Source organism: Scaptodrosophila lebanonensis, unplaced genomic scaffold, assembly GCF_003285725.1.
Source record: "Scaptodrosophila lebanonensis strain 11010-0011.00,11010-0021.00 unplaced genomic scaffold, SlebRS2 tig00001412-arrow-pilon, whole genome shotgun sequence".
Classification (NCBI taxonomy): domain Eukaryota; kingdom Metazoa; phylum Arthropoda; class Insecta; order Diptera; family Drosophilidae; genus Scaptodrosophila; species Scaptodrosophila lebanonensis.
Window position 1 is genome coordinate 9,851,380 of NW_022060739.1, and position 27,582 is coordinate 9,878,961.

The window sequence follows — 27,582 nt, forward strand, 5'->3', positions numbered from 1 at the left end:
TTGTTGTTGTATATTTATATAGATATATAAATATATATATATATACTTGTATATATATGTATGTCTGCAGTTGGCAATGTCGTCAGTAGGGCTGTGGCTCAATGACCTGTCACGCGTTTTTGTTGGCGATGTTGGTAAAGTATTTCAAAAGAGGGACAACTAAAGATTATGTATTTTGCAAACTCTTTTATGACAAGATAGCCCAGTCGGCTAAACAGAGCAAATAATTGAGCGTATCAGGATGTAGAAGGAGCAGGATATGATCTATATAGTTTTGCAAGAAGAAGTAAAGTTTGCAAATCTGTCTTCTTATAAATGGGGTTTGTTTATAAATAAAGAAACAGCTCTAAGCATTTGTGGTAAGAATCCAAATGCAGAATCCAAATACTGTTTATCATCCTGATAAGCCCCCAACTATAGACTTAATCTTCATAATCAAAAATCCATATTCCATCTATGATTTTAAATCGTTTCATAAATGCAGATTGTTTCAATTAAATAATGGAATACAATTAATTGAAGCAACAAGGTCACTTAATAAGAATTCAATTAGAAATTTAAATAAATTCCTAGTACAAAACAAACAAAAATTTAAGTGCAGCTTTTTGTTAAAGTGCTGAAAACTGTGAAAGAGACTTACAAATTGAAAATAAACAAACATAAACAAATATTTCGTATGAATATTCATAGAGAGAAAGATATGCAGAGCTACTAAAAAGCAGAAGCTAGAAAACTTTCAGCTCTCGAACATAATGGACGATAAGATTTGTGGCAACACGTGGCAAAGATAAGAGTGTCAAAATATTAGAAAAGAAATAAACTAATGTTATATATAAATATGCAAAAAGGTCGGAATTGTGGGCCGAGCTATATCATGATAAATTGCTTTAACAGCTGATTCATTCAAATGGCAAAACTTTATTGTTCAGATGCATCCAATTACGATTTGAACATTTTCTCCCGCACAGTGCAGACTTTATAAAAAGTAAGGGCTGGGTTTTCTCTACAAGATCTTCCGAGGAATATATAAAAAACATTTTTAAGTGAAACACTTATTTTAAGACTCATTCTAAGTAACAGCAAGCTTAAAAATAAAATGCTTTCTTAATAAATATGTATATCATACTTATATGTAACACATTAAATGTATTCCCATTGTCGAATGCGTCATTCAGTTTAAAAATAATTTATTTTGTTGTGTGTGTATTTCAAAACACAATATAAGACTTTTATCAGGAGTGCTAAATTCGTGTCGAGCTTAAAAATTGAGAAAAAGAGCAATCAAGAATTTTACAAATAAGTTGAATTCTTAGATAGAAATCAGTTATTTTCAATTTAGTTATAGATTTATGAATGGTAGATAGATTATGAATGAAACTGATCATTAGACTAATTGAAGTAATTGGTCAACAGTCACTCTTTAAGAGGGTTTTTATTAAAACAAAAAAAGGTTAGAGCGTTAAAGTCGTGACAGTCTTGCTGACCATATAACAAGCGCTCTATTTCTTCCCCCCGATCGTTGTTATAGCAGCTATATATAATAATGAAATTATATATCTAGTTAACAAGCTTGGCACTCCTAGCTGTTATCATTCAAAAGTTCTCGTTGCTCATACAGACGGACAGACGAACAAATGGTTGAAGAGCATGTTACTATGTTACATACATTTGGCTTTTCGACTTTCTAGTGAACCCTTTAACCCTTCGGGTACAGGGTATAAAGATATCGAATGGATGTTTGGCGCATTTCGAAAGTGGCCAACTACAATACTAAGCCGAATTTCTATTTGCAAGACGTCATTAGTGGTCCAAGTTGGCTTAGCGGCGAAAGTGTTGCCAAAAAAATAAAATGTATATGAATGCATGGTAGGTAGGTAGGTAGGTAGATAAATAGATAGGTAGGTAGTAGCATAATAAACATAAATATAACTAAAAACAGACAAATGATTTACGTAATTAATGCGCCCCAGCCCAGACAACAACAAAATCAAAAACTAGCCAAAATACAAAAACAGAAAAAAACAACAACAACAAAAATCGCACAACTGACCGACAATCGAGCGACCCGACAAGCTGAAGGCAACTATGATGCCATTTTTATGTTGATTAAGGCCACTAATGAAAACCTCTTTTTCAAAAGTTAGTTTTTAGTTGGAGTTTGTTGTTGTTGTTATTGTTTTTGTTGTTGCTGGGCTGACTGGTTGGCTGGTTAGTTGGTTGGATGGCTCTGTTGCCGGCTGGCTTGGCTGGCTGGCTGGCTGACTTCTTTAATACGCAAAGGTTATTGACTTTTTACAACAGCAAAACAGACGCGAAAATAATATAATTCGCATACAGACATGAAACAAAAGACAGCGCAAAATTACGTGAAAGTTTGGCATTGTGTGTATAAACACACACACACTCACACACTCACACACTCACACACACACAAATACGCACGAACACACGGGCACGCAATCAAAAGAAACAGTTTGTTGTTGTTTTTTGAAATTCTTATCTCGTTTTTGAATACATTGACCGATATTAAACAAGTCGATTTATATTTGTACATACATATATATATATACTATATATTTGTTGTATATATAAAATAAAATATAAAGGGCCTGGTGGGTTCATTGACAGCTGCCTCCTACATTGTGTCGTTTTATTTTCCAATAATATTTACAAACATATTTCACATTTATTTGAAATTCCTAGTTAATAGTTTTGTTTGTGCTCCACTTCACAATTTAAATACATGTATGTACTTGTATATATAAATAGTTGTCAAGAATTTTACGGAATTGGGTCAATTTTTTGTTGTCTCTATTCTTTCCTTTTTTTTCGAGCAATCTATTTGATGTTTGATTTTTTGTTGCTGTTGCTGTTGCTGTTGCTGTTGCTTTTCTTCTTCGTCAGCAGCGTTTGCTGCTTTTAATTAATTTCTGTTGACTTTGCCGTTCTCATTGTGAACTTCCTAAAAATTTGCAACGCTTTGTTGTTATTGTTGTTGCTGTTGCTATTTTTACTGCTGCTCCCCCCTGGTCCCCCCTGAACCCACCGCGACCCGTTCTAGCCATCAATCTCTTTGTTTCAAAGCTATGACCATGCTCAATTGGTTTTTTATTTGCGTGTTTTGCGCTTTTTTTTTGTTCATTCGTTTCCCACTTTTTGCGTGTCTCTCTTTTTTGTGTGGTTGCTTTTTGATTTTAGTGTGTTACTGACCTAATTCTTTTGGCATTCTTGTAGTTGTTGTTGCTGCTGCTGTTCTTGATATAGTTGTTGTTGTTTGGTAGTCTGTTCATTTCTTTTCTAGATTTGTTATTCATTTATTTCTTTCTTTAATTTGTAGTTGACAGGCGCCTTAATATTTAAATATACGCAAGCATACACATACATACGTATACTACTATAGTATCATTGGTTTTATTTATTTTCTGATTTGATTCGCAATGGTAAATGATATGGCACAAGGTTGTTTGCTCTGGACTTTGTGGCACACAACTAGCAACGATACTTGCCACACATACACACTAATGAAGCAGGCGAGGCGAAAAAGTAGCACAACAACATGTCGTATACGTAATTTATGCATGGATATCAACAATATTTATATCACACAATATGCCAGCCAGCCAGCCAGCCAGCCAGCCAGCCTGCCAAGCCTGGCCAAAACGCCAGCAACTTAAATAACCAAGTCAAGCCAGTTGCCTGCCGGCTTGGCTGCCTGGCTGCCTAGCTGGCTGACTCCCTGGTTGGGCAAAAATGTGTGGGTGTTTTCTAAATTGAATTGGAAAGGTGGCGTGCGCGCAAGCGCGTTGGCTGTAGAAAGCAATGACAGAGCCTCGGAGCACAGAACTCAACCAACTACTTTCAGAGTTGACCAACTTTAAGCGTACCTTGTGGTTCTAAGCGATTCTGCAATTGTCCCCTTTTTAACTAGCTCCTGCATTCGATGGTTCTAGGGTGCTTCCTTTAGTCATTTCTACTTTTTCATAAGCTCCCCCCACTTTGGCTTTGGGTAGGGCAACCAATTTGTACTTAGCTTGGAGCACTGTTTGGGAACTTACAATAAGTTTTTGTTAATCTTAATGTTGTCTTAATATCTAAATAATCGAATTTTGCATTTCAATTAATTTTAATTAATACTTGTATTTTAAGGTTCTAAGGTTCTTCTGGGAACTTACAATTAGTTTTTGTTAATCTTAATGTAATATCTAAATAATCGATTTTTGCATTTCAGTTAATTTTAATTAATATTTTAAGGTTCTAAGGTTCTTTTCCGCATCTTCTTTTAAATAGATTAATATTTTGCTGTTCGTTTAATTTTGTTTTTCAAATTAGTTAAGCTTTCTAAGTATTAGTCGTTTTAATCTTAATATTAAATGCTTTTTATTATATGTGCATATATTTCATTTCCAATACCAATACTTTTTTATTTGTATAGCATGAAGAGCTTCATTTGTTCATAGTTTAAATAAGTGGTTATATATTAAATATTTTTTTTTCCGCTGTAGCTTTAAATTGTATTTTTTGTTGTTTTAAATGGCATTAGCTTGATTGTAATCGAATTCTTTTTGAAAATTCAAAAGAATCATGACAATGAACAACAAACTTGCATCGCATTCAGCGCTTCCTGGCTAAATTCTTGAAAAGACACAGACAATAACATTTAGATTATTGGAAGAGAGGGAGTTATTGAAAATACTCTGATAAACTACTGGCTATTCCTTAAGGAAACTTATCGTACTTGTTTTGGCAGCAGGCTTGAGTCGCATTCAGCGCTTGTCCTGGGCATATTAAGGAATGCCTCAAGTAACGTAGATAGATTATTGGAAGAATTGTATAGCTTAGTTATTGAAATGTACTGTACATGTACTCTAATAAGCAACTAGCTACTCCTTAAGTTAGCGCGCCGTACTACTTTGTAGAGCTGTGTTATGGCCCTTTCACGGTATTGTGGCCAACACACACTCTGGCCGCTGTATTATATAACTCGAGTAAGTATTACAGAGGCGCAGCAACTCTTAAGTCTTTCACATAATTGAAAAGTGGGGTCAAACCCATTTGGCTATGGCGGCACTCGAGGAGGACAGAAAGGCAGAAAGACAGGCAGACAGACAGACAATAGATTTGTTAGCGGCAGTCGGCAGTCAAGTGGCACTTGGCGCTGTCGATGGGCCCTCGATTGGCTTTATCTGTGACTGTGACGGCGAAGGCGATGGCGATGGCGATGGTGTGATGGGCGATTGTAAGTGTGACTGTGCTGCAGGAAATATCACGCATACGCCATGTCGGTTAAGTTGCAATTTATGTTGCACAGATTCAAAACTCAGATGAAGCTGTTGTTGTGTGGTTTAAAGAAAAAAGTGACTTTTCATGCAATATAAATTAACAAGAAAGCGCTTTCTTCTTGCTGCATTGTTGCTGTTGTTGTTGTTTTGTTTTTTTTTTTACCACTAGTTGCTGTTGGCGTTCGGCAAACGTGTGGCACGCTGTGGCTTGAAACTTTCACGTCATTGTGTGGTAATTAGTTGTGGGAATTATGCTTCCTAGTTGCATTGATTGGGCCGCCATTTGGCGTTGTTGTTGTTGTTGTTGGCGTGGTTGACGGAAAGTAGAGCTGCTTTTTAAATTATAGGCACATTGCGGTTGTTCGTTTGCTGTTCGCTGTTCGTTGTTTGTTTGTTTGTTTGTTTGCTTCGCCACTTCTTGTATAATTTAGCATATTAATTGACACACATTTGATTATTGCCAACCATGGACGTTTCATTAATAAATTGATGAGCTAAATTTGTGGCACTTTGCGTATTTTGCAGACTTTCTCTCAACTCAGCTCGCATTGGGTCTGGGACGCACACACATCGTACATGAAAACTCAACAAACTTCCACAAATCCACAAACTTTTATAAACTATCTTTAATGCACTACAAATTGCTGTTGTTGACACCACATCACAAATACAAAACTGTCACGAGAAAGCGCACACAATATTGAATTCAATTTATTACATGCGTCATGCGGCATGTGGCATGCGGCAACATTTGCCAGCGCTGGCATTTGAAAGTGGTAAGTTATTTCGTTTGTCTCTCTGCGGGCTTTTTTGTGGCAGGATTGCCATTCCAAACTGGGTCAAAGTTTTGCCACAGCCGCTGCCGCTCGCTGCTTAACTCACAAAGTACACAATTACATCATTTGGCGTTTAACAGGAAAATACTTACAACTGACTATACTCGAATATATACAAGTATGGGTATATATATTCATGCACAATGCATATGCCTGAATATGGGCATGCAAATTAGTGAAGCAAATATTGAAGCTAAAATAATGAAGTGTTGCGGTGCACGTTCAACGGAAACAATCAGTGGCGAGCAATAAAAAAATACAAAATATGCATAGTTCGCTTGCAAAAAATAATTGTAATACTATAGTTAATGTGGAAAGAAGCAGAAGCCGAAGTAGAGGCAGCAGACGCAATTAGCACATTCGTTCTAATTCTGATAACTACAATACATGTTTGTTCTTTCAAATAAAGCTATTTGCATAATTATAGCTGAATAGCAGGAAATAGGAAAAGGCAGTGAAAGGAATTTTCAGTCCCAAATTAAAGAATCCTTGCACTCCCACTCCTTTTTATATAGCCATTGGTGGCTTCAAAAGAGCAATTTCCCTTCTTTTTTTTGTAAATTTTATAATAACTTACAATATTCAAATCTGATTAAAAAGTCATTTTTCAAGCTGTACCATCTGCAATATTAAAACCCAATCCTGTTGAAATACAAGCCATCAAAAACCCTTCAATTCTTTTCTACTATTTCTACAAGTTCGATAGTTATTCTTCATGTCACAGAAATTATAAAAAAGCAGGTTAAAAAACAAAAATGGCATTTAAATATCTACTACTAAAAATTTGATAACAACTGATAACGATGTTCGAACTCTCGTCAAAAACATTCTGAAGTAAAGTTGTAAGCATTACTAAACTTTAACATTTTCACATCGTTTATTGTCATGGGCTTGCAATCCAGCAGATAAAGATGGCTTCACGCTTTAAACTCAAATTTAACATCAACCGATACCCACTCTCTTCGTTCGGTTAATCATCAGTAACATCGTTTTGGAGTAAGGTTTTGAGCATTATTTAATTGAGACACAAACATTTTCACATTGTTGATAATCAGACAGAAGTTGGTGAACGCCAGGGCGTATACGTAATATCAGAGCATGGTCGTTTGCAGTTGTTATCAACAGTAAATGTTTCTTTACAAGAAATGCGCATCATATTAATAATAATTAAAATTAAATTCATTGGCATTTTCACCCAGTGCCGTCAATTGACGACGTGTTGACAGTTGATGGCGATAAGAGAGTTTGCCGGCAGGCGGCAGTCTTCATCATTCAGAGCCAACAACAACAACAGCAGCAGAGTGTTCGGCGATAATCACATATGTAAACACACGTACACACGCACTTAGGCAGCTTGAAGTAGACAGACAGACAGATGGACAGACAGACAGTCAGTCAGACAGTCAGACAGGCATAAAAGAAAACCCAGTGAGTGAAACTTAGGAAAAAGTCAAAGCTGTTTTCACATGCGACACAAAAATGTCTTTGACTGCGGAAAATAACGCAAAATATCACAAACAATGTGCAATGTGAAAAGGCAGAGAAAAGTCGAGAGTCATACAGCCACACAAACATATATTTCTCTAGATGTATGTGTGTGTGTGTGCAGCTAAATGGTGTGAAAATTGTTTAAAACAATTTCTGGCACTGCAGCTGCCAAACAAATGTACACATCTGCTGCTCACACATATAGATATAGATACAAATGTATCTATTCTACTCGAACCTGTCACCTATTGACAGGCCCCGCTGCCCGAGTAGGCCAATTTCATTTTGGGCATTTCACAAGTTAAATGCGTTCTGAACTTAGCTGCTTTTTCAACTTAATATATGTAAATAAACCGAGCTCGCACATACTTACTATAAAACATGAGTTTTTCAGATAGTTTTTCTACAATTTCTTCTCTCATTTGTCTGCAGGTAGAGGCTTTCCTAGTACTTCTTCTCTCAGGGAGAAACATTGGCTTGAAGGGAGCGCACATACAGTACCTTTCTTCTTTAGATCCGATAGTTGAAGCGTTTCAAAACTTCTTAATTAAAGAATAAGCAGACCCTTTGTTCCTCATCCTTGTTTAAATGTAAAACATAGCTAAATATCTGTCTGCCATCATTAATAGCTTACATCATTCGAAATCTAAATAGCTGACAAAAACCATGAAGTATGAGTGAAGCCCACTTGCGGTGCTTCACACAAATGGCAAAATAAACCAAGTTCTTTTGTGAATACATATTTAAAAACTCTTACATTTTATTTCTAACTCAATAAAATTATATTTTAGTTTATTTAAGCGAAGTGCCTTACCTATTTTTTCCCTAACAACACAAATGTTTACTGTCAAGCCGGCTAATTATAACTTTTATTTTGAAACAGGTTTAGCAAACTTTTTTTTGAGTCACAAAATGATTACGCACATACAAAATTCTAAAAACATATCTGCGCTTTGGGCAAATATTTTAACAACACTTTTCAAATGATTATTAATTTGTATTGTAGGGTTAGGAGCCAGCTTTGAATCACACGAGAAATCTGCTACTGAAACACTTTTAGAAAACAAACCAACGTTTCCCTTTTTGTAAATGTTCAGCAAAGTCTGGTTTCCATATTTCCATTTAATTCGTTTGCTAATAATATTGAAAATATAACCTAAACCAGACCTACGCTAATGCTAAAGGCCTTATGTCTCCATCCAAATTGAACAACTATTGTTGTATTTAATTAATTCTATGCACAAAGTATATGTACACATAACGCAATAAAGTGCATTCCAAATGTCTTTTCCATTATACAATAATATTTAGGCAATTCATAATACTAGTGCAGTATTTGATGGTCCTTTGTGTAATGCTCAATTATCGACACAATTAAAATCATAACAGACGCAATCAGTTCAATAGACCTTATTTAAATTATAGCTTCCACTTGTATTTGCATTTTTTTTTGCGCTGTGTGGGCGTCGATTCGATTGCATATTATTTTAAACCAGAAACGAGCACGTTTTATTATTATGTCATGAGTTGAAACATTTTTGAAAATTGCTTAAATATGGGGTTTCAATTGCAGTGCGCCTGGGTGTTAGTTTTTATAGTGAGTTTTGATGACAGCTAATGGCAAAATTGCTCGTAAATGTCAACAACTCGAGTGTTTACGACTAAGTGGCTATGATTAACGCAAACTATGCCAAAAGTTCATTGAACACCACAATTATTTTGACTTATGTAAACATTACAACGTTTACATACTCGTACATGCCTGTTACTGAAACCTTGGGTAGAAAGCTAAAGCAAACATTTCAACATCTTTGTGATTTGTGATTATGTGAATTTTGTGATTAAAGGTATAAAAAGGGCATAGACATATAAAAGTCTAACATTTCTTGGCTTCATCTAAGCAGTTGGGATCTTTTAGATGAAGTTTCTTGCAAATTAACGAGCTAGGGTGTTGTCTAGTGCCATTCTGTTGAGCTACAAAAATCAGATTTGGGTAAAGAGAAAGTGCTCCAAATACTTAGTGTCTACTAAAAGCACTTTCTTTACACACATATTTTACCCCACAAGATGCTTCTAAGTCATGTAAAAGACTAAATAAATACGCATTTGCATTTTGAGAGATTTAAGACTGCGTTGTCTAAACTAAAATACCTACAAAGATTTAGGTTTAGTACAGGGGGAATATTGCGAATGATATTAGCACTATCAAGAATCGTCTGAGTTGTTCAGCCCAATTGTTCTTGGAAAACACTCTTTACAAAATACGCCTCATTTCTCAGACTTGATTAAGTAAATTTTACAATAATTTTTGTAAGCAAATTTATTTTTATCGATAACTTTTTCAAAAATAATAACAATAATTTACATTCCTTATTAAAAGAATATTTCCTAGGCAATATTTCCTAATTTTCCTTTATTTTTTTCAATCAATGAATTGAAAAACTAAGAATTTGTTAGTGACACTACATAGAAAGGATAGTTCAATTAAAATATTAGTTAGAATAGTGAATCGCTAATCAATTGCGAACCCAAACAAATTGATACTAGGAATACTTAATATGTGAGTTAGTGATGGAACTGGATCAATTTGCGTCTCAATATCATAATTGCCGGCAAGTTATTCAAAAATGCTAGAAATTCTACACCGTCTCCATTTTGATTTTTGTGATTAACTCACATGTGCAAGACCTTTAAAGCAAAGAGCAAAGTTGAAAAGAGTCCAAGGAAAACAAAGCATCTATGAATGTAAATACTTTTCATTTGCATATGCGCGGCAGCGTAGACGGCAATAAAAATGCATGAAGAATTGCAAGAAGTAGCAAAGTGATCGACGTTTAGACGCCATGAAAATGATAGAACAGTGAGTGGCAGAGAGAAAGAGAGAGGCAGAATGCTTGTAGAAGGGAAGGAGGAGCAGGAGGTGCTGGAGGCACTCCAGTGGGGCGACAAATGCGCGTTAAATAAAATGCAGCTAAAGTTGCAGCAACAAGAACGAGATGAAGAAGAAAACGAAGCGAAGCAACAACAGCAAAGAGCTGAGCTGCATGTGGATAGGCAAACAACAACAACAACATCAATAACAACAGGCAGGCAAAGCCAAAATACTCGTATTTTTAAAGGCAACGGCAGAAGGAACGAGCGAAGGAACGAGCCGAACCGAAACAAAATGAAACGAATCGCACAGCAAATGCAAAAAAAAAACAGAGAGAAGAAGAAAAAACCAAACAAAACAAAAACAGAAACAGCAAAATAAAACAAACAAACAAATGAACAACAAATGACGAGCCGCGAAGTTAGCCAGCCAGCCAGCCAGCAGCCATTCAAACGTAAAACGTGCGAATGGCGCAAAGCAGCGACGCTGGCAGTGGCAGCGACAGAGGCAGCGACGCCGGCGTTGGCTACCACTTGGCGGACAATGAACCTACCAAGTGGAGCTCAGAATTGGCGAAAGTGAAGACCCACTGCCGCAAGCGAGCGATGTTGACGTCGCTGCCTTGATGACGCAGTCGTCAAAAAGCAACAACAATAACAATAAAACACAAAGCTGATGATGGTGCATAAAAAAATATGCGATTAGAAGAGGCACAAGCAGCCATGCCACATTTTGTCTTCAAAAGAAGTTGCTGGTGACCGAGTAAGTTGCCACACTAACTGACTGACTGACTGACTGACTAACTGACTGACTGACTAGCTGACTGACTGACTAACTGACTGAATGCCTGGCTGCTTGATAATTATCAGAGTTGGGTCGTTCCGCTGCGAACTAGTTTCAACGAGCGGATCCGCAGCAGGAACTGCTGAACCAAATCTTTGGGCTAAGTTAGTAAGTTTGGTTACTAACTTGATTATTTCACCAACATTTGGAGTTGGCAGACGAAATTCAGGAAATTGTTAAATATCGTAAAGAATAGTATTTATGTTTCTTGTACTTCCAAATAAAACAAATAGACATGGGAAAAATTAAAGCACAAATTTCTGATGTGGTTTTAAAGAAAGCTTTGAGCATTCATTTATAAAACGTTTGCTTTAGCAGAAAACTAAGTTTAAGTAAAGAATTCTTATTGGAAAAACAATGTATTCATGACAAACTTGCGGATTACGAAAAATTTGTTAGCAAACTATTTGCAAGTCTGCCCAGGGCTTAAAGCAAATAAATGAGATGAGATAACTATTGATTGTTTGGGCGGAAAAGGAACTTCTGAACTACAACCGCAAAGTGAAATACATTTTTCAACTCTACTGGGTTGAACTCTAAGTGAGTTGACTGATTGACTGACTAATTGACTGATTGACTGACTGACTGCCTGACAATTATCATCTGCATCATCATCATCTCATCACATCGAGTCGATAATGTTGACGAAGATGACAGCAGTGGCAGCCAGCGTCCGCCTGTTTAATGCAGCCGCTTCTTGGAAAATACGGCCGAAATAAATACTAATATAACAACAACAAAAACTATGCACATGCTACAAAAGCGAAAGAAAAAAGTTGATCACATCAGCACTACAACAATAACAACAACAACCACTGGCAACAACATCAGCAGCAGCAGCAGCAACGAAAAAACGCAATTTGTTTAAAATGTAGGTCTATAGGTTTCTCGAAACTGTGTGGAAGTCGCTGCCGACAGTCAGAGCCATGGCAACAACAACAGCAACAGCAATACTGCCGGCATCAGCAACAACAACAACAACTGCGAGTGGCACACACAATCGCACTTAGACGCCTTTTTTTCACCGCCATTTAGCTACAGTCCATATTCATGTCTGGTAGCTTTTAATGTTAGACACGCGATTACACTGGAAATAAAATTGAAAAACGGTGTGCACTTCATCTATCATGTAACTATGTTTATACTATAGTTTATCAATATATTGATCACAATCGCACAACTCATTAAGAAATACACTTATAGATTAAGTAGTAGCTCATAGTCTAGAGCTTTCTAGATATTGCCACAAATTTATCTTCGATCACGTTCCTTCTAAAAATTTATAGCGTTTGCATAAGTAGCAAATATCTTTAACAATATTTCAAAAATTATACACTCCTAAACTAAGTATGGATTAGAAATAAAGCTATAAATATACTATTATTCTCATTCGAAATACTACTTATGTATATGCAAAGAATTCTCATAGGAATCTATCGCATTTTAAAAGTACGCCTTGAAAAGTAAATCGAAAAGAAGTATGTTGTAGCAGAACCCTAAATTTTCTATGAAATCCCCATAAGTTTTAATTGAAATATCATATAAATTTGCATGTAAATTGTTTGTCTGTCTAACATTAGAAAACATGTAGAAAATATTGCGTTTTAGACTTAAAACAAAATAAGTTAGCACAAAAACTTAATGAATTAAGTGTATAAATTGGCAGTGAGGTTTTTTATTTGAAGGGAAATGAAACGTTAAAGCTATAGACTATATATTTCTCGCAGTGCAGACTAATTTTCCGCTTGACTCGGGCAGTCAAATAATACTCGTACAGCCAAATGTCGATGTCGAACATTTTCGAGACGCGCACACACTTAGCAAAAGCAACTTAAGGTTATTAGCCGCTTTTTTTTTGCTGGGTGATTTGTTTGATGTTGTTGTTCTTCTTTTTCTGCTGTTAGTATTGTTGTTGTTGTTGCTGTTGATCCTCCTAATGTAAGTCCGAGTGATGCGAATTGATGTACCGATGTTTGCATAGCACAGTTCGAGGCTTTTGTTTGCGTTGCTCGGCCCCAAAGACAATGGAGCACATTAGGCGGACCAAAGAATCAGAGTCTGAATCAGAATCAGAAGAAGAAGTGGTGGAAGAAGAGGAAAAACTGCAGGCCATAAACTCAGACCAAAAGCCTGAAGCCAGCAATTTTGCTTTATTTATTTATTTCTGGCCTAATGTCATTTTTCTCTCAGAAAGCCGAGCGCCGAAATCGCTTTATGAGCGGAAACCAAACAGATCTTCGACTCCTCAACAGATATAGAAATGTATATAGCTCTGTCGGTCTTAATTAGATTTGTTCCTTTTTTGTGCAACTAAGCAAATTTATGATTTAATTTCAGCAAACTATGCTAAAGTTGTTTGCGTCCAGCACACTATATAAATGGGTTTTTGTTATGCAATTTGTTAGGCTGGCGTGTCTAACAATCGTTTGTTTTTTTTTTTCGCTTCGACTTGGCCGCAGTCTAGACGTCATAATGCGTTTATTGTTAATTAGAAAATGGTACGACAGTAATTTAAACTTAAAAAAGGCAATTAAATAACAATAAAAACCGAGAGTCAATAAAACAACTATTACTTAAATATCCATTGCATATAGTATGGAACTAATTTATTTCTTTCAAAATGTGCAATTAGTTGAATGTGCGTTCGAGGGTAAACGGAAACTGGAAAAATATTGGGTTTATTATTATTAGTCGCTTTCAGTGAAATATGGCGTCTAAATGGTTAACAAGTTTTAAAAAATGTTTTTTATAAAAGGAACGGCTAAAGTTTCAAATGACGAAGACAGTTTTTAAAAGGATTCACAGGATATAAAAGCTGACAAATAATTGTAATTACCATCAATGTTCATTAAAAAGATATTATTGCAGTTTATGGATTTGGAATTTAAAAGATGAAATATTCGCAATTGGCAGAAATGTTTGAGAAAGCGTCCTCAATAGTGCTTAACTATTAACTTTTCTTACCAAACATTCGATTTAAGCCATCAACCAATTTTAATTTCAGAAGTTCAAATAATAAATCGGGAAATTTACTTTAGGAGTACAAATGAAATTGGGGATGCACATAAAATTTAAGTTGAAATGATTAACATTAAGATAAATGTAAAAGGATAAAAATTAATGTAAAGTGTTGTAAATGAAAGAAAAACAATATTATCTTCCACAAATTCGTAAACTGTTTCACACTATAGTTGGCAAACGTAGCTTTTATCACAAATCCATAAAAGCAGCCCAACACCCATTTATGGAATTAAAATTTGTATGCACAATGGTTGTGCATTTATTGCGTTTCATTTTCGCTGCCGGCGGCAACTTGTGTGTCTTCCTAAATGCAATCAAAACTAATTGCATGGCCGCAACGTGGCGTATACGTGTTGGGCAAATGCTAAGTATACGCCATAGTGTACACACATCGCATGTAAATAACAGACCGAGTACGTACGTATGTGTGGTTGGGAAAACAAATTTAAAATTAAAGGCGGAATCGTAAAATGCACATCCAGATGGATAGACACGCCAAATGCGAAAACTAACAATAAATTGGACAACGACATGCTAATAATGACGACGATGATGGTGATGATGAGGAGAAGGCACATGCGAGTTCAAGAACGTTCATTTGGCATGAACTTGTAAAGGTCATTGCAATAGAAGTGAATGCACTCGACAACAACAAGAACAAGTGCACACAGAAAAAAAAACAACACAACAACAATGAAAATGGCAACTGCAACCGCAATTTAAACTAATAACTTACAGCAACAATAATAATAACAAAATGCAGCTGTTTGGCGCGCTGCACGGCACGACATCAACAATGGCAATGACAATAATATATTTCTGAATTAATTTTTATTTGTTTGCTAAGCAACAAGAGCACCAACAACAACAACAACAACAACATCCACAGGCATAATAGAAGCAGCGCACGACATTTTTTTTTATTTTTTAAATATATAGACATGCATACATACATATGAATAAGTGTGAATGTTCGAGAGGAGGTCAGAAAATTCGCAAGCAAATTAAACTAACATATTCGACTTTTAGTGAATGAGGTCCAATAACTGAACATTATGATGTTACTTATAAAAATATTTGCTTTAGAAAAAAATTGAACAATGCAGTCGAATAATTTTCTAGAATTATTGCCAGGCATCATCATTTAAATAAAAGAAGACTTAGAAGTCGTAATTCTACGAACCCTTTCTAAGCAACGTACAAGAGTTTTTTTTTTTAATTATCTAGAAAATGTTTTCCAAATAAAAGAGGACTAAAAAGTCGTAATTCCACGATGCCTTTCTAAGCAACCTACGAGTAGTTATATTTTAATTATCTAGAAAATGTGGACAGGCATCATCATTAAAATAAAAGAGGGCTAAAAAGAAGCGCTGTTTTTTTTATCAATCTCAAGATCTTCAATATCTAATTTATAATGCATAAGAAAACGAAGAGTAGTCTAAGAATTGCCGGCAATCTTTCGCACAGCCGTCGAAATCAGGCGCAAGTTTTTCAAAAAATAATTCAGAAGCTATATGTTTTCAACCAAATCAAGAATGTAAGGAATTATGCTCATTAGTTTCCCAATTTTCCTCAACTGCTAGATCTGCCCTCGTTTATTATTCTTTGTTTTGTTTTTTGCAACTTGCCGCAAACTGTAGCAGCCGTTGACTGTGACAGTGACAGTATTCAAAGAGCAGCGTTGACAGCGACGACAACGTCTCCGCTCCGCTCCGCTCCACTCCCTTCCGCTCGCGTCTCTGCCGGCGTCAGCGTTGGCCTCCATTGCAGTCAACAGTCGCTTGTCTGTCTGTCTGTCTGTCTGTTCGTCAGTCTGCAACGCCCGCGCTCACTCAGTTCAGCGCACACGTGTGTATGACTGTGTGTGTGTGTTGTGCGTGTGTGTTATTGACACGCCGCTTCTAACGGTAGATAAAACCCATACGCTGCACCGCGATAAAGTCGAGACAACAGCAACAGCAACAACAACAATGTATGTAGTGTTTCCATTTAATTTCCTATTCTAGATTATATTATAATAAATAAATTGCATTTCTGCATTGCGCAATTTTCTTTCCTGCTTCGCAATTTCTTTTGTCACTCTTCTTCGGCTTTAAACTCTTCCCATTCTTCTTCTTCTTCTACTTCTTCTTCTTCTTCTATCGCCAATGCAAATACGGCAGCTCTGGAGAGCATCTCGAGTGCATTTGACGCATCCATCAACTGCCCACAAGGGTGGGCCCACTCAGATACATTTGTATATAGACGCATACATACTTGTAGTATATGGCAGGTTTTAGGTTCAAAGTACATTCCGCCATTACTGGACGACTGGACTGCCGCAACTTATGTAACATTTTAATTACGTGGGGGTGGTGCGAGGTGGAAAACAAATGCCTTAATGTTTGCGTTGGCACTATGTGCCTCGGCATCTAAATCGATAATTGAATAAATAGATGAATGCGATTGCAATGCATGTTTGCCTTTTCAGAATGTGCTTACATCAAATATACGTATTTGTTTAAGAATAATACTAACTATACATGTATTTGCAGTCACATCATTAGCTGTTTTCAACAAAGAAAATTGTAGTTAAGCTTATTACGTTTTTCAGCAGAAAAACAACTAATTAGTGAATTATTCAAGCGTCTGAAGAGGATGTGGGCTGCAGTGTGTTGGTAATTGTGGGTAATAGCTCTGAAGAGGGTCTGAATAATTCAACCAACTAGTTTTTAAAAGTTCCGCACAACGTTGAAATGCAAAAACAAATTATGTGGCGAGGTTTACTACAATTTGTACCTTTAACACAACTATAATGAGATCTACACATTTTGTATATTTAAAGTGCACAATTTCCTATATTTTATCTACTTTTTAATTCTATTTCCAATTTTTTTTTTTTTACTAGTAACTGTATTCTGCCACTTTATTCTAGTGTATTGTATATTATTCGCTTCCATTTGGTTTCTTCTATTTTATAATTTGTATTCCAAGAATTATATTTTATTCTCCTTTTCATTTCCGTTTCAACACCATTCGATTCAACTGTATTTCATTCCATTCCATCAAATTCCCTTCTTTTCAATAATGTACGAATGAATTATATTCTATGGAGTTCTATTGATTTCTATTGGAGTACATTTCATTCTCTATGCCATTCATTTATGATCCATTCCATTCCATTTCATTTTATTCCCTTCTTTTGAACCATCCCTCCCATTCTGCTTATATTACTATCGAAAAAATCTAGTTGTTGCCTGCACCCTTTCAATGAAAGCTCAACTGTAAAGAAGTACCCAACTGCTCTTTCCATATTGATGCTTTAAATAGCTTTTATTCACATTCTGCTTGCCTGCGACTAACAACGGAAATATTTAAACACAATAGATTCGTATCCGCATTCATCCAGATTGCCAAACAATTTACTTATTGTTTGACAAACAACTGTGAACCAATTTTGGCAAAAAACAAAAACGTTTCAATGCCTTGGGGCAGATACAGAATTTGGCAAGCTTTCTAGCTGCCTGCCCGCCTGCCTGCCTGCCCATCTGCTTAGCTTTTTTCTAGCCAGCTGGCTTTAATACTCATAGATCTCATAGAATGCGCCATTTTTTATGCCCTGTAGCGCGTTTGTTGTTGCATTCGTGGGTTCCTGATAAAGGTATGGCTCGACCTAAATAAGAGATCTTCAACCGGTTTGCTAACGCATTTAGAAAAGGGCCATCATAGATAGGGGGATAAGGGGTTGAAAGGCTCACCTTTGCGCGCGAAATGGAAATATAAAGGTGGGACAATCATAGATTTTTGCTATTCATAGACAACATTTTGGCATTTTTAAAAAAGAGAACCCGTTTCGCGCTGCCATTCCCCATAAAATTAATTCTCACGAATATACATTTTTTGCACATGCAGAAAAGTAACGTTTAAACAAAAATTTCTGAATGTTTCCCTCCATTTCTATTCATAGCATGTTTCTATTTTTGTCCTTTGTGTGTACAAACATAAATTGTTTGTTAGTAATACCGCAGAAGGGTATTTCAGTTTACAAAACGCTTTGAAAGTGAAAACCGCATTTAAAAGCTTCGGCCTCGTTGCCAGCTTTGTTTGTTGAAAATGTTTAGCGGTCGGGACGGGCAGCCCAACAGCATCAGTCAAAAGCATTATGTGGTTCCATAAATGTGACCCATTGTTGGACCGGACGGACAAACTCAGCTGTGATTTTTTGTTGGCATTAGTGGGGCGGTGGCGTCGAGCGGCTCCCCCACTTGGCGGCTGCCTGTTGCCGGGCGGCGTCTCTAATAAATAAAAACGCACACACACAGAGAGAGAGAGAGAGAGAGAGAGAGAGAGAGGGGGGGGGGGGAGAAAACAATAACAACAACAATAAATAAATAAAATTACACACAAAAACAAAACAAGGAGAAGAAGAGACGATGAGCATAGCGCATACAAAATTCAATGTTTGCGTTTTGTTTGTATTTGTATGCCAAGAATGCGTTGCGGCCACCATAAGTTGTTGTTGTTGTTATTATTATTGTTGTTTGGATTGCTACTTTAGCCGCTGTTGTTGTTGTTGTGTTCTTGCTCTCATATGCGAGTTCAACAAACTTTAATCGCACATTAACCGCTCGCATTCAAAATTGATCCAAACCAATTGGATTGGAATCGAAAGGCACGCATTGTCGATCGGTCAGAGCCAGAATCGGACGGACGTATGTATTTAGCCATTCACTCTCTTGATCGTGATCGCATTGCTTGCCTGTTTCTTTTTCATTTCTTTTATTTTTTGGGAACATCGATATCCATTAAGAGACGTTGGTTGGGTCGGCTGTTGCCGGCAGTTTCTGTTTTCGCTTAGAATGTAGAGTTCTGGGTCTCTTGCTCAAAAGTTTGATTTGTGGCACAGATGTGTGCCACTCAGATGTTGCACAGCTGAATTGGTAAACTTTTTTTTTACACTTTGCTTATATAACTTTATGGCCTGATAGTCCAGCATGAAGATTTAAATTTAAATCGACTTCTAAAGATGTATGTCGGTTGTATAAGCACAGCCTAGACTTTTGTCTGTTGGCTTTTACAAACAATTAATTGATTTTAGATTTAACTAAAAATAATTTAAATTAATGATCTCTATATATATATATAAAACAGTTTGTCCTGACTGACTGATTGATGATTGCCCAAGGAAGCTGAAATTTTGACTCATGTATCCTTTCACCATAAAGGTGAGCAATAAGAAGCGGTTTTGGAAAATTCAAACTCCAAAGGGGGGAAAACGGGCTTCAAAGCTTCTAATTCATTCATGTATTGAATATTTACATTTTACAAGCAGTTTGTTAAAATAATTTCATGGTCGGGAAGGAAAACAAACCAGCAATTTTTGTATGAAAAATCTCTTTAAATCTTTATCGTATTCACCTCAAATTAGAATTGCATTGTTTCGTTGCATTCAACACTTTAAGATTACATTTCCTACCTGAGTCATTCAACAGTTAACAAATAAACTGTTTGCCCTTTGTCGTGTGAAACATTAAACGTATTTCCAGTATAATTGCTGCAAACTATGGTTTGCTTTTTGTTAACAAATTGGTTGCAACTTCAATTATTTATTTGAATTCATTGTCATTCTAAGGCAGTGAGACTGCCCAACTGACTGATTGACTGACTGACTCACTGACTTCATTATTGCTGCCTTGATTTCACTTAAATGCTTGGTCTTTCATCCAACACCCCAGCCCTCGGCCATCCCCGGGGCTCCTTTGTGGCTGCCACAGTCCAATTATGTTCACACTTAACCGCAAGAAGTTCGCGGCGTAAGAAAATGCAATTTAGCGCAAAAATTAACTAAATTAAATTACAATGCATTGCTGAGAGAGTCAGCATTCGTATTCGTACTCGCATTTGTATTCAAATTCAGATCTGATTCAGATTCAGATATTTGTAGTCATTGGCCGGCGAGTCCAACTTCATTATCTGCATTTAACATAAATTTCCAATTATTGTGTGAGATTTAAGCAATGCACAGAGAGTGCCGTGCCACAGAGACTGTACGAGTACGGGTATATGCACTTTTTGCATGCACTGTTCATGCAGAGTTCTTTCTGTTTAAAGCCTGTAATTTGAATGCATTTTATTTTCATTTTATTTTGTGGCACGTTTTATTTTCGCTTTTGTTGTTGCCTCCTTAGCTCTGTCATTATTATTGTAGTTCTCTGGGTTTTTTTTTTAAATCTCGTACGGCTGTTGTCGCAATTTTTGTTGAAAATTGGTCCACAGTTGACCCAGTTTGATTGTTACTCTTGTTGTTGTTGTTGTTGTTAATTTTCGTTAAAGAAGAGGCAATGACTCGATGTCTGTTTGGCCGATCAACAACAACATGGGATTGCAACAACATGTGGCAGACAGCGAGCATAGTGTAGGGGGCGCGAGATGTAATGAGAAAGAAATCAGCTGGAACTTCTAGCTGGAAAGCCATTCTACGAGAAGACTGTAAAAACTAAATAGAGATAAACATTTAATTGCAGCAGAGAGCTAAATTGAAGTTGCAATCAAAACTATTAACTAGATCAAAATTCTTTTTGATTTGTTCATTTCTTTTAACTGGAGACTCTGATCTTAGTTGATCGAGAATTGCTATGAAGAATATCTGAAGATATCGGCTTCCCGATGTCAGTTGTTAAAAAATTAAAAAAGCAATTGTGGTTCTTTTTGCTCTATCTGGATAATTTGAAGATATAAGTTCTTTGACCGCAGTTGATTAGAAATTATGAAGAAGAATATCTAACTAGTTTTCATTTCTTTTATCTGGATACTCTGGAGATTTTAGTTGGTTGACGGCAGTTGATCAGCAATTGTGAAGAAGAATATCTAACCTATGTGCATTTCATTTCTTTTATGTGAATACTCTGAAGATATCAGTTCTTTTACCGCAGTTGATCAATAATTGTCAAGAAGAATAATTAACTAGCTTTCGTTTCATTCGTCTGGATACTCTGGAGATTCTAGTTCGTTGATAGCAGTTGTTCAGAAATTGTCAAGAAGAATATATAACTATGTACATTTCATTTCTTTTATCTGAATACTCTGAAGATATCACTTCTAACTAGTTTTCATTTCTTTCATCTGGATACTCTGATGGTCAGTTGTCTAATGTGAGATGATCAAGAATTATCAATGTAGAATTGCTTTAATATGCTTCTTTTCTATAAAGTCTATCTGAACAGTTTTCTAGGCATACATCAATTCTAGAATTATTCAAATTATGACCACAGCCTTATTGAACGATATTTTAAGCAGCACAAATCCCCAACCACAGTTCTGCTTAGAAGCGGAAGTTCGCGAAGTTCCTGCAACTGTTTAATATCATGCCTATATGGCTGTGGTTGTTGGAATTATTTGCCTACGCGACGACAGCTTTCCTGAATGAAATTGTCGCTTCGCAGCAGCACAAATCTCCAACCAAGGCTCGGTTGCTGAAGCTTTGCAGCCCTCGTCCGAGCACAATTGAGCGCAGTTCCTGCAAGTGTGGGTATGAGTACTAAAAGAAACAACAACAACAACAATTCCACTAAGTTCTTAATCAACAGCTGCTGCTACTGTTGTTGTTCTTGAGCTGCAGTTGCTGTTGTTGTTGTTGTTGTGGTTGCTGCTGCAGCTTCGCTGGCTTAGGCTTCATTGCCTGCTGGCTGGTGCCTGCTGTCTGATGCCCAAATAATGCAGGATGCCCGTCTGTATGTATAGTATGTATGTCTGTAGACAGGCCTGCATACTGATCGCTTCTATGCATGTATGTGTGTGTGTCTGTTTAAGCCCCCATTGAGTGCAACGCATGAATACAACAACAACAAGAACAACAAAACAAAGACTGCAACAACCAAAAACCTGCTCCTGCTCAGAATTCAGTTCGTTTTTTTTATTCAATTTTTTGGTTTTTCTTTTAAATTATCTGGTATTTTGACTTCAGATGTTCTCTTTTTCTTCAGCCAGCCAACTGCAATTTTGTGCATGTGTGTGTCTGTGTGTATTTTGTTACAGTGTATGTTCATTCGTGTTCTTAATGCCGCTCGAAAATGTAACCCAAATTTTTAGTGAAATTTTACGCACACTGCAGTTTTGGCCTGTATTTTATTTCTTGTGTTGTTGCAGCTGTTGTTGTTGCGGTTCTTGTTGTGCTGCTGCTGTAGTTGTTGTTGTTGGTGTGCATTATCGCGGTATTTCGCTTGAGCGGCTTGCATTCTAATATCAAAAAAAAAAGAAATAAATAAAAATATAAACATACAGTGGAAAACGCCTAAAAGCGACTTCGTTTTGAAAAAAGTAATCCTGAAAGAATTTTGAAGCTAAATCTAAACGATTTAATGGCTGTCGAACTCTATGTTTGAAACAAACGCTGTGTAAGAAGATGTTTTTACTGATGCTGCAGATATGCAATCGTTTTAAGGATCTTTCGATTAAAAATTCTATTGGAGAAATGGTTAAAAAGAAGAAGCTTGCCCTACAATTTCTGCGAAGTCTGAATTATTTTTAAAACTATTGTTTATTATTTTTAAGTTTTTCTATACTTTTCTGTTAGTTCATAAGTTCTTCTTTGCTGGCTTATTTGTTGCTTAACACAAATTTTCTATTAAAGAGCTGTCTCCAGATTTTGAAACTCAATTTATTTAATACCTTCTCAAGACTTAACTGAGTCACAGCTTTCCCCTTCCAAGCTTGCTTACTTTTCATTCATAAAGAGTGTTTCTTAAAAGTAATACCAATGGTCCGGTTATAAATACTATACTTGTATGGAGGGTTTCCGAAGAAAAAATAATCATAAGAAGAGGGCATTTGTTGATAGTTATTTGATTAAGCAGGGGCTGGCTTGTGCATGCAATCAACATAATTGGGTCAGACTTCTTACCTTTTGGCATCGACTGAGATGCTTTTGCCCATATTTGCGGCATTGGACGACAGATTATCCGTACTTGGTATTGTCGTTTGTGATGTGTGCGTAAATTCTGAGGATGTGGAGCCAGTTGATGACGTTGTGGACGATGTGGTTGATGACGCTGACGATGTTGACGAAGATGACGAGCAGTTGGTAGCATTTGTTGTTGTTGTTGTTGAAGTTGTGGCTACTGGCGTCACTGGCATACTGCTGTCCACTTCAATTTGTAGGCGACAATCTCCCCCACCAGCACTAGCAACAATTTTGGCCAACTGGGGTCGCACCAACGGTACTTGTTCCATATCGTTATCGGACATAGTGTCGGGCTCAACACTTTCTAGACTCAGCAAATTTTGTGGCATTTTGGAGTAATTTAGTTGCGATTGTGGCAGCATTGCTTCTGCCTGTTCTTGTTGTTGTTGTTGTTGCGACTTAGCTCCAACAACTTCACACTTGTGCGCCTTTTTCTTAGTTTTCAATTCTTCAGCTTCCTTTGGAATTTTTTGAATTTTTGTTGTAGATTTTTTAATGCCGCGCAAGTTATTGGTATTGATGGCCACGTTACTATTGTTGTTGTAGTTGTTGTTGTTGTTGTTATTGCTGCTGCTGTTGCTGCTGATGGGGGGCAGTGCGGCGGCAACAACTGCAACTGTTTCCTGTTTAGTCAACAGCAACGACGGAGACGATGACGACGACGACGACGACGACGTTTTTGTATTAACTACTGCTGCTGGCAGTTGCTGCTTTGCTGTTGCTGTTGTTGTTGCTACTGCTGCTGCTGCTGTTGCTGCTGTAGTTGTTGTTGCTGCTGCTGCTGCGGCGGCTGCTTTTAATGACTCTACAACTTGTTCAGCTGCTCCTGCCGTCGAGTTTATTGCCGACAACGACGATGACGTCGCTGCTGCTGGCGGTGCAGTTGTTGCTGTTGTTGTATTTATAATTGCCGGCTGTTGTTGCGGCTGCTGCGGCTGCGGCTGCTGCTGCTGCGCGCTTCCACCTTCTGGTATGATTGTTGCAAAAATATGTTCGCCAAATATGAAAAGATCCTTGGAAATAATCATTATCACCTTTTTGTTGAATTTTGCTTTTTTGTCTGCCACAGTTTATGTATGGATATGGATTTTGTTGTTGTTGTTGTTGTTGCTGTTGCTGCTTTTGCTTTTTAATTTTGTAAATCTGACTTGTTGTTGTTGTTGTTGGCTTCGATTGCGTGCTTCGCTAAAGTTTAATTTTGTGAAGTATTTTCAACGCTGTCGCCGTAAACACGTTTTAAATGCATTTAAACATATTTTGGGGCCTTTTGCTCTCTCTTGTATTATTATTTCAGCAAAATTTCATAACTGGTGGCGTTGCCCGTAATTGCGGCGAACTGTAAAACAGATGAAAATGTATATGATTAAATAATTGCAAGCCCATAATTAAAGATTGAGTGCAAATGTTATTTAACCAAGCATAATGTGCATTTATCCAGTTAATATATTTATGGAAATGCAAAAGCAATGAGTTAAATTTATAAATATTTAAGGCAATAATTAATCGACTTTAATCGCTCAATGATTTCAATAAATAATATTAAATATTAAGCACATTAAATACTCAACCTTAATCTCTTGTTGATCTCTATAAATTATAGTTTATATAATATATTCAAGAACTTGTAATAGTTATGTTCAAGAGTCTTTAAAATAATTATTATTCATCAATAGTTTCAATAATTTATTATAAGCTTATCAAAATAAATAACTACTTTCAATATCTTAACATAAATCACATGAGTATATAACAATTTCAAAATATTTTCTCATCATCCCCATTAAAGCTAACCTCCAACTGGTTATTATGTATTTAAATAAGCTAAATATAGTCTTTAAAATCTGGTTATTCCTAAGCAACTGATTGACTCCATAAATTAATTAATTATTAAACAAAAGCATTAATCAGTACCTATTTATTCAGATCTTCCACAAACACTTACAGAATCTAAGTAATCTATACTGTCAATCATTAATAAATAATTTAAACTTAGTCTAATCTTAGCTTGTACAATAACCATAGTAATTTATACATATAAATAAATGTAACAATTGCAACGTTTAAAAATACAAACGTTCATTCTATACCTGTATATAAATAAATTTAAATTTGTATATGTTAAGTGTATTTAAATATGTGTATCTGGCTTATAAATTAAATCTAATAATAAGAATGTCACTGATTTAAACGTTTGAAATTTATATATGATTTAATTTGAAAAGTAAATAATGACTATTTATTTATTTATTTTTTGGTATTTATAAAATTCATTTAAATATTTTTTATAAATTTGTCATTGTTTAAATCTTTAAAGTATTGCTTCTTACACATTTAATTTATATTCATGCACTTATTTGTTTATAAATCCAGTTTTTTTTTATTAATATTATTATTTAGTTTTTCATGGTTAATTTTTGTAATAGTAGTAAAAATGTTAAAGCATTGATTGCTAATGTCAACATTTCTGTTGTTAACATTTTTAGACACTTGTAAAACTATTCAATTTTTCTTTTAAATTACAAATGTAATTTCGTAATTAAAGATGTAGTTTCATGTTTATTCCCATATAAAAATTAAATAATAATATTCATTTAAAATTATAATATTCATAATGAAATATTTTTATTTATTTGTAACTAAAATTTTATTTATATTCAGATTTTTATTTTATGCGTTGATGTTCTAAAATTTTGAGCCACCCTACTCTCCGAAATTCCTCATCAATGTTTTTATATTGTGCCCAAGATTGCAAATATTTACATTTGCATATACTCGTATGTATGTATGTATGTTTATATGTACGTTTGTTTGGAGGTAAGCTGTGTTATTATTATTTTTTTTTTCCATCGCGCACATAGAATTCAAAATTGCAATCTTTATATTTTGTGCATTAATTATTTTTCTCTAATATTTGATCGTCAAAACATGATATAGCACTTACGGTTCGCTTACCAGGCAGGGGAAGTAATTATTCAGATTTGAATAAAATGCAAAAAAGAATTATTAAACTAAAATATTGATTGTAATGCCGTTAACTGATTCACTGCAACCAAAAAACAAAAAGAAAACAAAGTTGAAGGAGGCTCTCGGATCGGCTCTCAACACTTGGCTCTTGGCGTCTCGGCGTGCTTCTCACACAATGTTTCTTCCACAACTTCTGTCTTTTTGGCAATCTGTTTTATGCACCGAGACGCGTCCTCCCCCTCCTCATCTTCTTTTGTTATTTGTCAATTAGCCCGCGCGAAACAAAGCGCCAGAGCGAAACGTCAGTTTGTACGTTTTCTACACACACATATAAACATACTATACGAGTACATATATACATAGATATTTAAATATGTATAAATACATGTATGTGGGAATGCACATAGGTAGATGTATGTAGTATGTAAATATGTATTAACAAAAACAAAAAGACTTTCGAAATGAAACACAATAATAAATGAAATAAAATAAAGGCACGCACCCAAACAGCGGCGTCGAAAACACAGAATGAATGGCGAATCGGTGGATTGGTTGATCGGCGGATCGGCGGTTGGCGGATCGGCAGGAAGACGATCTGTTCCGTTGGTGGGTAGGACGCAGGCGTTGGAAGGTATTAAAAATAATATTATGGGCCTAGCACTCTTGTTGTTGCTTTATTTTATACTTGTATATGCGATATATGTATAACACACACACATATTCGTACTTATGCATGCATGTACATATGTTTTTGTTGAATGCCCTTTTTACAATCGGAAACACGTAGTTTACATTGAAGTGCACATTTTTGCATTTTTGTTAAAAAACATTTTTTTCGAAAAAATATATTTAAGAACACCATACACACATACGCGATCACAAACACAGAGGCGGAGAGGGAGAGACACGCACAAACGAGTGTGACTGACGCTGATGATCAGAACGCGAACGCACCGAGCAGTGCAAGTTGTTGTTGTTGTTACGGCGACTGCGACTAACTAACTGAACTGATCGTAGCTTGTACGACGGCGACAACTTTTCTGACAACAACAATAAAAGACGACGACGACAACGACGACGACAATAAAAGACGAGGAAGACGCAGTAGAAGGCACGCGCGCGCTCTTTGCAGTGAAAACATCCAACGGCGGCCGATTTCGATCTCGTACTGATCGCAGCGACGCTAGCGCTGTGACCGTTAAGTTGCTGCTGTCGCTGTCGCTGCTGTTGCTATTGTCGTCGCAGCAACAGCAGCAACAACAAATTAAGGCAGAGCGCGCGTTCGTTGAAGAGCGCCTGCATGAATGACATGCGTTGTGTGTGTGTGTGTATTTGTGTGAG

The 27,582-nt window shown here is 36.2% G+C and overlaps 1 protein-coding gene across 1 annotated transcript in view; it reads right to left on the reverse strand.

Moving 5' to 3' along the window:
- The window catches only part of LOC115631603 (ABC transporter G family member 21), a 36,173-nt gene extending 8,809 nt beyond the window's left edge, over positions 1 to 27,364 (reverse strand). Inside the window, exons 1-2 of the mRNA XM_030528404.1 lie at positions 26,744 to 27,364; positions 23,218 to 24,613 (exon numbers count right to left, since the gene is read on the reverse strand). Of these exons, the coding sequence (XP_030384264.1) occupies positions 23,218 to 24,305 (1,088 nt within the window). The 5' untranslated portion in view covers positions 24,306 to 24,613; positions 26,744 to 27,364. The remainder of the gene's footprint in view (positions 1 to 23,217; positions 24,614 to 26,743) is intronic.
- Positions 27,365 to 27,582: the final 218 nt, after the last annotated feature.